The sequence below is a fragment of the Grammomys surdaster genome, unplaced genomic scaffold, assembly GCF_004785775.1.
Source record: "Grammomys surdaster isolate TR1022 unplaced genomic scaffold, NIH_TR_1.0 126178, whole genome shotgun sequence".
NCBI lineage: Eukaryota > Metazoa > Chordata > Mammalia > Rodentia > Muridae > Grammomys > Grammomys surdaster.
The window spans coordinates 6,423,049-6,441,288 of NW_021620984.1; the positions used below are offsets into that span (position 1 = coordinate 6,423,049).

At 46.7% G+C, this 18,240-nt stretch overlaps 1 protein-coding gene across 4 annotated transcripts in view; it reads right to left on the reverse strand.

Moving 5' to 3' along the window:
• Positions 1–17,802, reverse strand: part of Dctd (dCMP deaminase) — a 30,407-nt gene extending 12,605 nt beyond the window's left edge. For 2 of the 4 annotated variants that reach the window (XR_003710069.1, XM_028757669.1), the window contains exons 1-3: positions 17,536–17,745; positions 16,318–16,449; positions 16,004–16,139 (exon numbers count right to left, since the gene is read on the reverse strand). Coding sequence is in view for 3 of the 4 variants with exons in the window: in XM_028757669.1 (XP_028613502.1) it covers positions 16,004–16,139; positions 16,318–16,443 (262 nt within the window). In the remaining variant the exon portion in view is untranslated. Of the gene's footprint in view, positions 1–16,003; positions 16,140–16,317; positions 16,450–17,535; positions 17,746–17,782 lie in introns of those variants that run through there. The other 2 variants (XM_028757671.1, XM_028757670.1) reach the window with 2 other exon arrangements.
• Between the last annotated feature and the right edge of the window lie 438 nt (positions 17,803–18,240).

Below are 18,240 nucleotides of genomic sequence, written 5' to 3' on the forward strand. Positions count from 1 at the left end.
CCATGGCTTCAGGAAGAAGTTGAATCCTGTCCCCAAGAGCTCAGAACCCACCATGGCTTCAGGAAGAAGTTGAATCCTGTCCCCAAGAGCTCAGAACCCACCATGGCTTCAGGAAGAAGTTGAATCCTGTTCCCAAGAGCTCAGAACCCACCAGAGAGTGAAACAAACACTCCAAGTCCTTCAGGAAAAGGACTACGCATGTGTGGGGTTGAGAAAATGAAGAACACTCTGCACAGGCAGACGGGACACTGGATCTGTAAGACATGTTGTTTCTGCAGAAAAATGTATCTAGATTATAAATGCCTTTTTGAACTGAGACTACTCAACCCTGGGTTTGACTACAGGAAGGCGAAGCCTTCATCAAGACCCTGGCCTCTTAGAAGGATCATATTCTGCCATTCTTTGTGCAGTTACAGGAAGGGCACCTGAGGAAGGTGGAGGAAAAAGACCTGCAATGAAAAAGAATTAAGCTAGTGAAGCCTTAGCTAGCACTATCTAGCACTTTCCAGATAAAGGATGGTTTCAACCCTAGGAGGTCCCCGAGATAATGACTCCTAGGAGATGGGTACGGTGGGGGGTGGGGGTGGGGGTGTTCCTGAGAGCAGCACTTTCGTCTGGCCAACCAATGGACTATGTGTGCACACTAACACCCAGCCTCACAGTTAGCCAGTGACCTTTCTCCTCAGGCGATCAAGGAATACAATCTCATTGCCTTCTGGCATCAAGGACACACACAGTTCTGCTTGAGACACAGTAGTGTAGCTCATATGTAAAAATAAAAACACGAAACTTAGACAATTCATAAAAACCAAGCCACAGGCCTGAAAAACGTCTATCATTTTCTATTTCCACCTGCACCCATAGAAGTGACATTTCTGCTAGAAATGACAACGGAAAGGAGTCCAGGTTTAGAACAGAAAGCACAAGCTACTCACTCAAAAGCAGCCAAGGCTCAGAGCACAAACTTCTCTAACATCCATAACTACTGGCCCAAGCCCACAGTGGCCACTGCCCCTGACTCTTGGAACACCATACTCCAGTTCTCAAAGCTGCTGCTGGCTTTGCCTTTCATCCTGCGGTGCCCACTCTGCTTGTCCACCCGCCACTTCGTCAGTTCAAGACTCTGATGGACCTTCAGTATGTATGAGCTTCAGCCTCCTGACCAGGAGATGGTAAGAAGAATCTTCCCCTGCCCTCTGAGACTCCCGTAAGGGCACAGAACACAAGATCCACCTGGGAAGTAAAATTAATGCTTTCTATGCTGTGTGTGTGAGGAGGCAGGGGTGGGGGGGGGGCAGGAGGAAGCGGGTGGCCATGGGTGGTGTACTTCAGATGGACCACAGGAATCCATGTTCCTTTTTCCCTCTCTGCTGCTCTGTTCTCGCTCCCTCCTCTGCCCCCTTCTTCTGCCTCTCAACAGAGCTGCTGGTAACAACTCAGGGCACCCAGGGGAGCCACTTAGCCCCAATGGTAGTGCTTAGGGCTAAAGACATTTCTGACTGTGGTGTTTCCATTATTGATAATAAAGCCCCCAGAACTCTAATTACATTGCTTCCCTATGTGCTAAGGGCACACAATCAGGTCAGAAGGAGGAGGCTGTAGAAATGACTGCATTTCATCCATGGCTAAGCCAGGCCAACTCCCTTCCTACTGTTCACATGAAACACACGTGCAATGCCTAGAAGGTACTGAAAAGGTACCAGGAGGGACAAAGTGCCGTCACCGTCACCCTCTGACAGCCTGTCACGTAAATACACACAACAAAGGCTTCCAAACTTCCCTCTTGGGTTCCTGGCTTTTAAACGGTAAGCTGGGAGTGGACTGCACACTGGACCAAGAGTCGGGATCCAAGCTCAGGGGCTCATTAACTCCAGCTCCACAAGGTCTGCTCCAGGCAACTGGCCGATCGTACCTCAGCGTGGGGGAAGAGTGGGACGAGCTGACCTAACTCGGGAGTCTGCAATGCATGCAGTTCCTGAGGACAGTGCCCTACATTCCTAGGACAGTCCTTCAGCAGATCCTCCCACCCTCCGCCTGCCCCTCAAGCTGGCCCCTGCTCCAGCCCTGCTAAGTCTCACCCCAGTGTAGCTGCAGTTTTGCTGGGAGCTCGCACAACCCCAGCCTTTCTTCCTCTCCCCCAGACCTTTCTCCTCCTCCTGTCAGCTCACTCCAGTATGCTACCACTTGGAACGGCTTGGGAGGAGTGAGTGTCCCTCTCAAACTCCATACCGACCCATCTGCTAGATGCTGTCTCCAAACTGTCCATACTGTGTATTTGCCTGCTCCTCTTGATCCGGCACCCGGCACCTCCAAGCTCCCTCCTCTTGTAACTGCCACACAACTGGGCTCTGTGGTCACTCTTGCCCCCAAAGCCCTATTCCACACACACAAAATCTGGTTCGGTCTATCTGGGCTGCGTTAACAAACTGCTAAATTCTAAACAACAGATACGTATGACAGATCTGTATGCTGGGAAATCCAGATACAGTATCTAGAGAGGGTCCCCGGAACACACGTGTAAACGAACAAATGGGAAAATCTGCCGGAAGCCAGTGACTGATAAAATACATTATATTTCTAAAAGGGAATCAAATGACTCGAGAGGGAACAATCTCATCATTAGCTGACAATCTCAAGCTGGCTGAAGAATAGATGACTCATTTGTATTTACTTTAATTCCTAAAAAGTGGTAACTCACCCACAGAGGGAGACTCGGCGGAGAGTTCTGCTTCCCTCTGCTCACCTAAACTCAAAATTAATGGCGCTCTAACAACGCATTTTAATTGCGGAATTTAAAAATTCATACTCAGTTATCGTATTCAATATTTTAAATTTACTATGGCATTTATCATTGGAAAGAAGCGCAGAGATAAAATGTGCACCTCTGTTAAGTAGCTGGCACCGGCCCTTGAGAAGGCAGGGTGTCAGTGGGCTAGCCTCTGCTCTCACGGACAGTCAGCATTCACTGTTGGCGTTTGCATCCAATGAGGCACTGCTGCTGGATTCACAAAAGGTCTTCAAGGGCCAACCTCTCTTCTCCACACAACTCCAAGCAGACCTCAAATAGACAAATACACACTCTCACTTTCATACAAATGTTTTCCTCTACCTCGGTGTTTCCTAATCCTTTTCTTACTTTGTGCCTTTTAATCTTCATAGTTAGGAGGTAGCCCTACTCCCTAGCTCCTCCCTCCTAGTGAATGCTGTCTCTAACTGGTTTATATTTCTCTCAGAACGATGGAGCTGGAGGTCAGGCTCAATGACAGAGAGTTTACCTACTATGCACAAGGCCCTGGATTCGATCCCCTGCATAGCAATAACAGAATCAAAACTACAGCAAAAAAGGGAGGGAAGGAGGGAGGAAGGAAGGAAGGGAGGGAGGAAGGGAAGGAGGAAGGGAGGGAGGGAGGGAGGGAGGGAGGGAGGGAGGGAGGGAGGGAGGGAGGGAGAGAAGATGCCTGCTTCCATGCACTAATCCATCCTTAGGTCATTCGATGTCTCCCTGTCACTCACAAACAGCCTTTCACAGCTTGCAGCCTCGACTGAGAATGCCTTCAGAACTCAGTAAACAGAGCAACGCTAATTACGTACAATTGGTTACATTGTCTGTACTTTATCCTTGAAGGTACAGAACTGGTAGGGTCTTCAGCAACAATTTATTTTATAAAGAGACCAGGAGGTCGGGAAGGTGTGGTAAAATAATAATAAAAAATAAAAAAATAAAATAAACCAGCCAGATAAGAGCATCTGCCAAGCAAGCCGGTCAGTCTGAGTTCAACCCCAGAGTCCACAAAGAAAACACCAAGATGCAAAAGCCCAGATGCAGTCGCAGACCTCTGCAATCCCAGCACTCTTCTGGTACACGCTTTACTGGAGGCGGAGAGAGAGGGAGGATCACGCAGCAGCTCTCCAGCCAGCTAGCCTGGAGCATGCACTGGCACAAAACAAGAGAGATCCTGCATCGACACACTGGAAGAAGGGAACCATGCCCCAAAGTTGTTCTCTGATCTGTCAGTACACTGTTCCACAAAAGCATACAGAGCACACAGAGGCAGCACACCCATGTTAAGCAGACAGGTAGACAGACAGGCAGACAGAGACTGATCAAGACTAAGACGTACATGCCAAGTGCTGTGTCTAAACACCTCACAACCACCGAGAATAAACAAAGCAGATGAGGAACCCAGGGCCCCTGAAGGTTGGCCCAGGGCCTCTTCAGGAGAACATGCTCACGACAGTTTTCAGCACGGCAGGGTTAACTGAGCTGATATTAAAGACATGCACAACCCCATCCATCCAGTAAGAGAAAAGGACAATATAACTACAAAACCCTCCGAGAACCAGGTTTTTCTCCCTATTCTGAGAATCAATGCTGTGTGCTGACTGCCTTTATGTCAACTTGATATAAGATCAGGCTGTAGGCAAGCTGGTAGGGCATTTTCTTAATTAGTGATTGATGGGCGAGGGCCCAGCCCATTGTGGGTGGGGCCATCCCTGGGCTGGTGGTCCTGGGTTCTGTAAGAGAGCAGTCTGAGCAAGCTATAATCCCAACATTCAGGCAAGAAGGGAGTTGCCAGAAGTTCTAGGCTAACACTGGCTACACCGTATGATCCTCTCTCCTGGAGGGGGAGCTATGATTATTATCATCAGAAATATCTATTTATGACGTAACTGGAAAAAAAATAACACTGAGCGAGGTAATCCAGAACCAGGAGACAAATGCCACATGTCCTTTCTCATGGGGAGAATACCTGTAGAAGACAGGACATTAGAAAGGAGTTACTGAGGGGGGAGTGTCAATGAGGGGATAGAACACAGGTGGTATTAAGTGGGGAAAGGAGGATGAGGGAGTGGGAGGGAGGGCAGAGGAGACAGTGGGGGAAGGGATAACACCAAAATATGTTTGAAAAAAACATATGGAAACCTACTATTTTATAATACACACACACACACACACACACACACACACACACACACACACACACACGAGATTTGAATCGAATAGTTACCCTATTCAGGAGAGGGGAAGGGATAATACTTCCTCCAGGCACTGTAGGTTAATAAACAAAAAGCCCAGGGCCAGGTTTAGGACACTCCCTTCATTCCACCAGAGTCTCCAACACTCCGGAAGTAACACAGGCTACCGATAGCTACCACTCTTGGTGACTTGGTGGTAATGATACTGCTGAAGCCACCACCCTCTGTCACAGGACATGGAGAAACCCAGTAGGTACTTCCTGCGGGTTTGCTTTTATAACGCTGGAAGGTGCTTCGAAGGCCACTGGAGACTGTCAGGTCGCCAAGAGCCTCACCCCGCTATGAACCTTGAGGGTTATAACAACAACCAACCTGGCGAGATAAGCCCACTGGTACATCAGCAGCACGAATGGTAGGCGTTAACCAACTCTCTGGAAAATACTAACTTTCCTGCAAACCCCTGATTTGGAGGTACAATACAAAGCTCCGCCTTAACATTCTCTGCCCACAAGCTTGAGGACCACTACCATTGGCTGCTTCTCTGAGGTGAGCGGGCTTCCCGATCACTGTAATACGTAGGTGTTTATGTTGCAAGGTTTAATCACCAAAGACAAGCAAGCTGTTTAGCTTTTCCTACATCTGTCCCTTAAGGGCAGGGATTATTTTGTTACTGTCCGTCTTTTCTAGATATTCACAATGAAATGATCACTGTCGCTTAAAATAAAATTAACGGACTTGATTGAAACGATATACGTCAATAAAAAGTATTTGTTCAGCCAGGCATTGGTGGCACACGCCTTTAATCCCAGCACTAGGGAGGCAGAGGCAGGCGGATTTCTGAGTTCGAGGCCAGCCTGTTCTACAGAGTGAGTTCCAGGACAGCCAGTGCTGCACAGAGAAACAAAAGTATTTACTCCTTTCTGACGACATCTTACAAACAATTATACTGGATAATATAGGTGACTAGGAAAAGACTCCAACATACTGCAGTGACCTGCCTGTTGGTCATGAAAAGAATCTACCTGATTTCCTTCCTTCACAAGGGCTCAAAGGTTACTTTAGTTATCTGCAACCAAGTCTCCAATTAGACCGGCTGTCAGGCTGCCATTCTCCAACGGCCAGGCAGGGAGGAAATGGCAGGAAGCGACACACAGAATTAAATTCTGCACCAGGACAAACAGCGAATCATCAAACCCATGGATCTGCCTAACAAAACCGGAGGGCATGCAGCTTCCACCGTGAGAACAAACTTGATCTTAATTACTAAAATGCTCTTACAAGTGACGAGGAGGAAGTCACAGCTTAAGAAGGATCAGCCTCCTAACTTCTTGATAAATTAGTTTCTCAACACTAACCTTTTGGATGCCAAAGAAATACATCACAAGCACGGCAGTCAGGGAAATGTCAGTGTTCAAGGGGGTAAGGCAAACGGCTACGTAGTCACTAAAATGACATCTCTGCATGCTTAACAATATGCTAAGTAGGAAAAAAAAAAGATGAAATTTAAATAGAGAATTTAAAGAAGCTTTGCCACACGCTGGCAAAAGCTGTGGAAATTGGCATGTGTCTGTCACTTTAATTAATTCCTGGTTTTTCCTGGTTTCCTTCTCGGCACCATTTTGCCTGTGTGTGAGTGCACACCTGTGCAGATGTTTGTGTGAGTGTACATGCCTGTGCATACACAAAGGCCAGAGAAAGACACTGGGCGTCTTATCTCACCTGGAGCTAGGTTGGTGGCTAGCAAACCCCAGTGATCTTCCTGGTTTTAGCCCTCACACCACTGAGGCTGCAGGGTGGGTATGCAGGTATACCCTGCTTCTTTTCTGTGAGTAACAGCATTTGGATTCGGAGCCTCATGTCTGTGCAGCAAACACCCTTGCCTGCTACGGCCACCCAGAGACTCAGCAGAACCACATTCTTTCTACAGCGTTCCTGTGGAAACGGAGAACTAATTCTGGTAGGGGTCCACAACTCCATCTCTACCTGATGCAGTGAGTACAGGTGCCACCCACTTCTCGGGACATCAGGACTTGGGTCTCTCATAGGACAACATAACACGTCCTATGGCCAGCGCATAGCGATCCTGTTTCCTGACTGATGTTGGGATGGAAGAAAGTTGAGCTGAGAGGTGTGCTCACACACCAAGTCCTTTACCAATGATAAACAGTGAGACTGCAGAAGCGGGGCTCCGTGGGAACATAACCACCACTGTATAAAAATTCCCTGAAGCTCAACCAGCCAAAGAACTTGACTCTACTAAAGCCATGAAGTCTATAAACTGTATGTAGCATCCAAACTGTTCTTTAAAAAAAACAACAACAAAAACAAAACAAAGGACAAGGAACAAGCAGTATCTGAATTACTAAGAGCATTTTAACCTCCATTTTATAAAATTGGTATTTTGATGAAACGCTCTTCACTGAAATGGATTTCACGAAGAGAAACTAAAAATGCCAGCTAAATACTTCATCGAAAGTTTAGCAACCCATCTCTTCCTCATAAAAAATAAAAATCTTCCCAAGTCTTCATTATGGCAAATTAGATAAATTTGTTGCTTCCTGGTCTTTTAATTGATGCTCACCTGGAACATGCTCACTTGAACGATCCCGCCTCCTCCCTGCTACTGACTGGTGGAGACATCACGCTAGCTTTTGGATTTTGGGGGGTTGGGGTGCTGGGGGGAGAATGAGCTGAAGAACAGTTTCTTTAGTGGGGGATTTTCATTTTTTCGTATTAAAATTTCATTATAATCAAACAGTTTCATAAAGTTTTGATCCTAAGGCTGGGAGAACAAAAACATACTTTAAAAAAAAATGTCTCTCAGGAGAGACAGCCCAGGAAAGGCTGCCATTCTATTCAGCTACAGGCATTCTGGGTTTCCTTTCTCCCCACAAACTGTCAATCAAGGCTCATGACTTCAAGCTTACGGAATGAATAAAGAAGAATTTAGTTGTATTACTAATTAATAAAATCATGTAAATTCAGATTTACATGATTTTTCAGGCTCCCTGGCTTAGTCACTTAGGGTTGCTATGATGAAATATGATACTTAATTCTTATTGTTCTGATGGGGGGGAGTCCAAGATCAACAACAGGTTGACCTCCAGGGAGGGCTCTAGTCCAGGTTTGTAAACCACTATCTTCTTGAATGGTAGAAAGCAAGCTGTCTTAGGTTGCAACAAAACACCATTTTCTTGGTCAAAAAGCAAGTTGGGGAGGAAAGGGTTTATTCATCTTACACTTCTACACTGCTGTTCATCACCAGAGGAAGTCAGGAAAGGAACTCAAACCAGGCAGGAACCTGGAGGCAAGAGCTGATGCAGAGGCCATGGCTTGCTTCCCCTGACTTGCTCAGCCTGCTGCTTTCTTATAGAACCCAGGACCACCAGCCCAGGGATGGCACCACCAACCATGAGCTGGGCCATTCCCTCATAGATCACTAATTGAGAAAATGCCTTACAGCTGGTTCTCATGGAGGCATTTCCTCAACTGAGGCTCCTTCCTCTCTGAGGACTCTAGCTTGTGTCAAATTGACACACACGACCAGCCGGCACACAAGCCCTCTCTGGGGTCCCTTCATAAGGGTACAAGCCCTTGGTGGCAGTTATGAGTACTCAACCTTCAAGGTTTAACCACCTCCCAGGAGCCCCACCTCCAAATACCATCACTTTGGAATTAGGCTGTCAACTCATGAATTCTAGAAGAGACAAGCCATCTACTGCACACCTTTGAAGAAGTGTTAACCTAAGTCCTGTGGCTTTCAGTTATACACTACGACAGCTACTACCCCTACCTTGGAGATACCTTGATCTCTAAGAAGTAACTGTACCTATCAGGAATCTACCAGAATTAGACAATAAAAACCCTATTGCTGAAGACACAACGCACTTTGGTTACAGAGAAATCAAACTGGAGCTGACCTAAAAACTTCCTCCCCACTAACAGGCTTTCACAGTACCAGAAGGCTGTATGAAGGACCTGCCAAGGACCACCCTCAGCTCAGAGAGGATTTTTTGAGAGAAGGGGTGCTTGAGAACAGCAAAAAGATGCCTCAATCACGTGTTCAAGCTAACGGCCTATGTTCTGCTCATGGAGGCATTTCCTCAACTGAGGCTCCTTCCTCTCTGAGGACTCTAGCTTGTGTCAAGGTGACACACACGACCAGCCGGCACAGCCAGACAGCTCTCTGCTCAATACAGTTCTTTCTTGCTAGAAAACAATTCTAAAAAACTCTGGATTGCTCATCTCACGCAGACCAAAAGCCCAGTCTTTTATTTACACACGAGTTCAGTCATTACCCGAGGTTCCCTTTTGATTAGCCCATGAATCAGCATCCCCTGACCCCAGCCAACTGATTTTTAGAAAAGGACAGCAAGTAGATCCTTTTATCTTTCTTAACATTGCATATGAATTCAGAGATCTGCCTGCCTTTGTAAGCACAGAAGTAAGTTTAGCTGGGTGGGATCCCGTCTTGAGATGACCATTCTTACCATTCCTGGGCCTGGACCTAAAAACTTGCTTGGCTCCAGGCTGACCTTGAACTCAGGAACCAGCCTGCTTTTGTAAGTAGACAATAAACTTAGCTGGGTGGGATCCTGCCCTGTGATACTCACTCCCCAAATCTATCTCCTTCTTTAATATCTTCTCAACAAGCTGGCTCATAGTGTAGTTCTTTGTTCATAGTAGTGGCTGGCCTAGTGTAAAACTGAAGGCCACTTGAGTATGACTTAACATTTCTTTTAGGTCCAGGAAGCCACTCGTATAATCATATAATTCATATTGCATCCTTATATTTTGCATAGTAGAGAAATTATATATTATATATATATTTTAAATTCATGTTTTCAGAGTTATTCCCCACAGCCTTAAGGTCAGTGTTTAGCATTTTTGCTAAGGATATAAACACATCCTATCCCCCAGGACTTGTACTGTCTCTGATTATCTAGGAGGCATTAACCTTGGCAGGGAGAACATTTCTCACACACACACACACACATACAAACAAGCCTCACACCCAGCAACTGTCAATACTCATGGAGGCCCACACAGCTGCTGCCTGTTCCAGGGGCAGGAACCATGTCACTCTGTCTCTTGCATGGCCATGCAGGACTCAGCAGAAGGACACTGAGGGAGAAAAGCCACCAGTGGTATTACCCAACAATAAACTCCTCATGCTATAGTACCAACCCACCAGGCCAAATGGCCACTGGTAAGGCAGGGGCATGAAGTTACTGGGATACCAGTCATTCTTGGACTGGATTTGAGGCCAGCTCCACCAGAGAGAACTCATGCCTGATACCGTCAGTGACTGATACTGGTCAAAAGCCCAAGAAGAGAGAGGTGATGGCCCCAGAGGGGACCCACTACTCTTTTTTTTTTTTTTTGGTTTTTCGAGACAGGGTTTCTCTGTGTAGCCCCAGCTGTCCTGGAACTCACTCTGTAGACCAGGCTGGCCTCGAACTCAGAAATCCGCCTGCCTCTGCCTCCCAAGTGCTGGGATTAAAGGCGTGCGCCACCACTGCCCGGCCCGGGACCCACTACTCTTACCATATTATCACATCATATCATCATCTTCTAAATATTCGTGTTTATGCATATAGATTATCACTACCCTTAACCTTGGCCGCAGAAACTTCTCTCTGTGGTAGCCAGCAGTTACTGAAGAGACTCACAGCCAAATCAAAGAACTGACAGTAAGTGACTACTGGGTGCTCAGCTCTAACTGAGGCAGCTACATCGGTACTTGTCCCAGAAGAGGAGGCAGAAGGAATTTGAGAAGTAGAGACAGGGAGGTATGCTGTACACTGCTGTCTTCTGGACATGAGTGCTGTGCTCACCAACTCACCCAGTTGTGATGACCTGCACGGGATCAAACCAGGATCAAACCAACAAGCGCAGTCAGTATTCCCATTCCAACAGGCAGCACTAGCTGTGCTCAGTGGGTTACCAAATGTGAAAGAAGGAGGAAATGAAGACATTTTGGGGTGTCTGGGGGGAGAAGGGAGGAGTTGAGGTGCATAAGATCAAGATCCATTATTTACATGTATGAAATTGTTCAGCCGGGCAGTGGTGGCGCACGCCTTTACCCAGCACTTGGGAAGCAGAGGCCGGTGGGTCTCTTTGAGTTCTAGGCCAGCCTGGTCTACAGAGTGAATTCCAGGAGAGCCAGGGCTACACAGAGAAATCCTGTCTTGAAAAACCAACCAAACAAGAGTTATTAACATAAGCACTGATGACACACAGTACCTTGTTGTCGTTAAAGGTCTGAGGTTTTCCCCATTTCCGGGAGGGTCTTTGTACTGGGTACTTTCCCCATCGCCTACACAAAATACCTGGCTGAATCACCTACCGGAAGAAGGCTCCACCACACTGGGAGAGGCATGGGGGCAGGACCAGCCCCTGCCTGCGGAGGCTCAACCCTCTTGCTTACCTCACAGCAGACACAAAGTACAAAATGGAAGTGCTGGGGCTCAGTCTGCTTTCTCCTCTTCCCTTGTTTCTTCAGGCCAGGGCCTCAGCCATGAATGTGCCATCTGAAAGCCAGGCCAGGCCAGGCTCACCCTTTCAGTCGGTCCTGTCTAGATCCACCCTCAAAGATACCCCTATAGGTGTGCTTCACCACTGTGCCTGGCCTTTCTTACTCCAACAAAGTAACAAGAGAAATCTGTCCTCACTGACCTGCTTATTCAGCAGTTAGGAACAGACGGGGCAAGAGCCCTTGGAAATCTTTAAGGGATGCATATGGAGGCGCTTGGTGACCAATACCTTACGTGAGGGAGGAAAAGAGTTACACTATCTGGCCATCCCCTTACTCTTTTAAATTAGGATCTGAAATCTTAAAACAGAAGTTTTAAAAATGCCTCAGAATGAGCAAACATTCCTTCTGGATCCCAGGTAATCTGAATGCTCACCTCTCAGGGGCTTGAAAAGCCCAGGAAAGGCAAGAACGAATGTACAATGTACTCACAGCCATCATTACTTAGACTTAAGGTCCATCGTTATGTGTATTACGACGGCAGTAATACTAAATGCCTTTTAAAAACCATTTAATACCTTCTACAATTTTTATGGTACATCAAATTACAAGCTTCTCATCGTGGAAGAAAATTGTCTACATTCTAACACAGCTACACATAAAATGAATAATTGATAAGCGAGGGCAAAGAGCTCTGAAAACCTAGAGGTATCGTATGGATGGATGATAAGGAATAACGGAGACAGACATCCAGGGCTCCGAAACGCAGCAGCTCTTCAATAAAAAACAATCAGCGAGGTTGGCCGAATGCTGCTGTGCGTTTAATTCCTCCTGGGAAGCCGCTCTGAAAGGCACTCTCCCCATGCTGGACAAAAGGTGACAGCCTCAGAACAGAGCCGGTCACTCTGGAGGTTACAGAGCACCAGGTGACGGGGAGGGAGGCTGTGTGTGTGTGTGTATGTGTGTATGTATGTGTGGTGTGTGGTGTGGTATGTGTGTGAATGTATGTGTTGTGTGATATGTGTATGTGTGTGTGTGGTATGGTATGTGTATGTATGTGTATATGTGTGTATGTGTGTGTGTGTGTGCGCGTGGTATGTGTATGTGTGCATGAATGGAATTCAGTCTTTGGTTTCTAGGGTCCTATTACAAACACACCTGGGGCTCTCAATGCCTGAAGATGGTACAAGTCCTACTTTGAGACGTGCCCAGTGACCACTGGGAACCCTCAACGCTGCCCTCTACACACTGGTATCTTTAGCAACCAGCCTGAGTACAACAGACTGCCGTCTCCGAGAACTCCTCCTGACAGGAGCTCGCTGGAAGGACTCATACGTCACTGTCCCGACTCAGTGAAATATTGACTGAGTAAGTCATACATTTCAATGTAGATCTTTAACATATCGACCCTTCCGCTTTCACCGTTTTTATACGGGACATCGAACCGTGCTGTGAAAAATTATTTTTGCATAGGTCTCCAAACAACTAATCATTTCCCCTCTTTCTTCCCATCAAAGGCTTACAGAATCAAAGCCAGGATGACAAGGTCTCTAAGATATGCTAGCACATCCTTCGCATAACTCACGACCGCTGAGCTGTAGCTAGGCCCCGGAAGACAGTTTAAACTCTCCCAATTTTGTCTGTGTTCTTGCCGCTCCTACCAGGGGTGAAATTAAATTGACTATCTATTAAAGCCCCTTAGTCACAGAACTATTTTTTTTATAACCCTGAAATCCCAAGTGCTTCGTGGTTGACTCGACTCTTACTCAATTCCTTCTTTTCTTTGAGAACCTTTCTCCTTCTCCATCCAAACATCTAAGATGTCCTTAGGTGGTTTATAAGAAACTTACAGGGCTTAGGAAGACGAAGATCCAAGAACTTTAGTAAAAATACAAAAATTAGACTAAACATAGATATGGAAGAGCTCACGAGAAGCGTCCAGAGGTGGAGAACTTTGCTCTGGTTCTTCCTCCCAGGCCCATGTTCCCAACAGTAAGACTCAGACACAAATTATATTTACAAATACCTTGGTCATATAGCTAGGCTCTTCTCTGACTACCTCATAACTTAAAATAATCCATGGATTCTAATCTACATTCTGCCACGTGGCTGGTTACTTATGCTCAAGCACCATGCGTCTGTGTCACCTCTTCCCAAGGGACTCTCCCATGCCTGACACTATTCCAGAATCCAGAATGGTTCCTAGATGTCCCACCTTCTCTTTCCTGCCTAAGCCATAGGCCATCAGATTGATGATTGACAGGTGATGCATCCATACAACACACAAGATAGTCTCTTTACACAGAGGGAAAGCCTACCAGGGAAGAGTCAACAAACGAAACAAGTCTCACATCAATACCTGGAACTTGATTTCCGGAAGGCATAATTCTTCTTCCCTTTTTAGACGACCTTAATCTACTTTGCTTCCAACAGAGACAATCTGCTCATTTTAAGACATAAATACCAGGTGTAACATTACGAAGGAAGTCAGAAACCAACATATGCAACCCAATTTGACTCTTTTCTGAAATTATCTATGTAGGCAGAGGATCAAAAGCAAAACTTGTCTCTTACACGTCATATCTGGAGGGGGTCCCGCTGGGACTGAGAAGACTGCAGGAAGCACCTGCCACAGATCCAATCTAGAATGTCCCCACAGGCTTACATTCTGGGGTCCACAGCTTATGAAGTTATTTTTAACAGTGTATAGTTTTTTTTTAAGAAATGAGTTTTTTGTCAGGCATGGCTCACACCTTTAATCCCAGCCCTCGAGTGGGGGAGGCAGAGGCAGGCGGATCTCTGAGTTTGAGGCCACCCTGGTCTACAGAGCTAGTTCCAGTACAGCCAGAGCTACACAAAGAAACGCTCTCTCAAAAAACAAAACAAGGGCTGGAGAGTTGGCTCAGCAGGTAAGAGCACAGACTGCTCTTCCAGAGGTCCTGAGTTCAATTCCCAGCAACCACATGGTGGCTCACAACCATCTGTAATGGGATCTGATGCCCTCTTCTGGTGTGTCTGTGTGTATATGAATGGTATACTCATATACATAAAATAAATAAATCTTTAAAAACAGAAACAGAACTCACAATTCAAAAAAAAAAAAGAAAATGAAAAACAAAAAAGTGATGATGATTATGATGAAAATGATAGAGAGACAGAAAGAAAAGGAAAATAAAAGAAATGGGGTTTAACGCACAAAATGAGTCACTGAGGGGCGGGCCTGTAAAGGTTATACCTCCCCACAGTTCTGCAGAGATCAGCTTCTGGTCCTCGGGATGTGAACTGTCGGTAACTACCTCTCACTTCTTAGGCCAAGGACAGAGTCACCCCCAATGTCACAGCATCCCCACCATGATGGACTAAAGTCCGCCTGAAAAATAAGAGCTCAGATAAACCCTTCCTCCCATAAGTCATTTCTGTCAGTCTGGTCACAGCAAAAGTAACTGATCCAGCATCCTCTCTTAATCTCAAGGTAACCAGTGAAAGAGTCACGTCAAAGGTCTTCACGTCTAAATTTCCACCTCTGGTTCTGAACACAGCCCACTGTGGGACTACAGACTCAAGCAACAGGAAGAGCAAATGTACCACCCACCTCCCGATGTCCAGCTCAGTCCGGTAACTACTTCCCAGAGAAGTACCTGAGTCCACATAGAGCCAAGAGGCTGAACAATATTGTATCCTGTATCTCAGGAGAGCACGGGCAAGCCCTGCTTGGTTGGCATGAGTGCCAATTGGCAAACGGACTCTGCTTTCCCAAAATCCAGAAACAACCTCCAGACTCCTCTCACACATGTTCCTGCTCTCTCAGCAAAGGGCTGTGGCCTTCAATGCACACTCTGGTGTCTACAGGCTTTCAGGCCACTGTGAAATACACCAGACACAGAATGGGAATAAGGTCCAGGACAATCAGGGCAAGCCTGTATAATAATTACCATGCCACCATTAGTGGCACTCCTTGAAACTGGGGACAGGAGGAGCTAGAGAGATGCCTCAGTGGTTAAATGGCACTCACTGCTCCTGAGGTAGACCCAGGCTTAGTTTCCAGCATCCACAGAAGGCCCACAAATGCCTGTAAACTTCAGTTATAAGTGACCTGACTGCCGGGCAGTGGTGGTGCACGTCTTTAATCCCAGCACTTGAGAGGCAGAGGCAGGCGGATTTCTGAGTTCGAGGTCAGCCTGGTCTACAGAGTAAGTTCCAGGACAGCCAAGGCTATACAGAGAAACCCTGTCTTGAAAAAGCAAAAAAAAAAAAAAAAAAAAAAAAAGTGATCTGACACTCTCTGCTAGCATACAGAGTCACTTGAACCTATGTAGTGCATATAAGATAAACTCATGCTGGCACACACGTGTCTATAAACAAAAATATATAAGTCTTAGATAAAATTATCAAGTAATTAATTAAAACATTATTTACAAGAGGGTAGAGGAAGAGAGGGTAGTTGACTACAATCTTTTCCCATTTCCATCCTTGACTAAAAGGAAGGACTAACTTTTTCAAACACTCAAAGGGCTACCACAGGAAGCAGGATGGAATCTGAAGGCGCCTTACCATAAGGATACTTAGTATCCAGTTTATTTTCTGCTGTTCTCCTCCAAGGCAACAGATCATCGCTGCACCCATTTGGCATTCCATTGTACCCGATGCCAACGATCTTGTTTTCCGTATTCACAATGCAGGCTCCCACCTGGAGAGAAACAGAAACATTGTAACTTCAGGACGTAGGAGATGTCAGCATAGGCGGGGCATCCCACACCGTGCAGCAGATTTACTTTGTTTCCTGAGTTGCCAAACTGTCCATGGTCCTCACCTCTCTGTGCACAACTCAGGAACTATCTGAACATCTTCCTACAAACCCAGTTTACCTGGGAACTTGGGTCCTTGCTTCTTTGAGCTGACAAGAAGGCTACCGCCATGAAATACTCTGGCCACTCCAGATAGTCATCCCGTTTTTTGCAGGAAATGTCACTCATGTTGGGTGTAGAAGTCATATGCCACTAAACATTGAGAAGAACAGTTGTCAATCTGCTTTCCAGGAAATGCATCAAGCAGCCCTAAACTCTGGGCAACTTCTGCGGGACTTAAGCAGAATCACAAAACACGAGTCCTGAACTTAAAGAGAAAGCACCCTGGGCTTAAGAGAACATTAAGAAATAATTTGAAAAGTCTGGATTTGGCACTAAGTTTCCAGATAATCCATGTACTGCTTGCTTTCCTATAGAATTTAAGTTCCTATATACTGCCTACAAAGCACCCCATCTTTTACGTCCTCCCTTATAAACATGGAAGGGAGAGAGAATAAAAATGTGTAACATCTAATAGATTCCAGACTGTCAGACTGTTTAAATCAATCTCTCTCTCTCTCTCCATATATATATATATATATATCAAGTTGCATTTCTAGCAAAAGTAGGCATTAGCATCGCATCTTACAAACTCAGAGAACTCAGGAAATTGGCCAAGTCCAGTGTACTGTAATATAAACAAACAAATAACATTTGCAAACAGGCCAGTTTAGTAACTAATCAGGTGATTTTTTTTTCTCCTTTTCCTTCCTCCTTCGTTCCTCCAAATAAATCGAAGAATCAACTATGAGGAATGAGTCAAATAGCGGAGGAAATGAGAAAATGCTCATACTTAAAACCAGGTTCTGTAACAGTGGGCTTCAAGGCCAGGCCTCAGACGATGGTCTCTGCAACAGGGGTGAGGTTGAGAAGTGGTAGGAAGAGTCACAGAACTTCAGCTAAGAAAATCCTTTCAAAAATAAACTAGCGGAGGAAGGCTAACCAGGGACACCCTATTCACTGAGAAATCTTAAGGTGGGAATTTTCCAAACTTCCCCGTCAGGCTACAAACGTTAAACTTATGCTGCTGTACAGGGCAACATCTATTGTCAACAGGTATGAGGAAGCACAATTAGCCAAGGACTCTGTCACCCCTGCAACTCTGCTCGCTGGTTTGACTGGATTCCCGCCAGCTTTAACGTTTGGGGGGGATGGGAAGGCGGGGGAGGGGGGGACATTTCTCCACCCGGGGGCTGCCCGGTGCTTGCTTTGTAAAACTCTCTGGGGCGCTGTACCCACCCACGAGCAACTTCAGAACCAGGAAACTGAGGCAGGGACGCCACTAGTGCAGGGAGAAACTGCTCCACCTCCAACAATTGCTCCCCCAACTCTGCAGCCGATTCTTAAGTCTCCCTCCTCTCTACCACGTGGGCGCCAGAAGAGACTCCGGGAACACCCTCTCCCGCTCCACCGTGGCGAGCCAGGTGCAGCCAACGTGCAGGCTGAGCACACACGAGCAGGGTCCTCCGCGAGGGGATGCGCCCACCGTCCGCTCCGCCGGGGTGCAGACCACGCTTGCACCGTCCGCCCCACACCGCCGCCGCGCGCGAGGGAAGGAAGTCGGGAGGGAGGCGGGGCCGGCGCGCGGCGGAAGGGGCGGTGGGGACGAGCGTGGCGTGCAACTTCAGGTGATCATGACCCCTGGTTGGTCACGACCCCCAGGTGGCCACGACCCCCAAGCAACCGTGGCCACGGGCCATTGTAGAGAGGATCTGCAGTCTGCTCAGCATGCAGGGAGTCAGCGTCTGTCCCGCAGCGGGACCTAAGTGTCGCGGTGACCTTTGCGGTTTTTCCTGGGCTTTTTTTTTTTTTCTCCCGCTAGTGGTGCAGGCTTGGACTCCGGGAGAGACCGCGCTTGGCCTAAGAGTTCGAGCTTTTTAGTTGCCCCTCCCAGTCCTCTGAATCCATCACCTGCTTCCTTAAGGACTTAAGATAAATAAATAA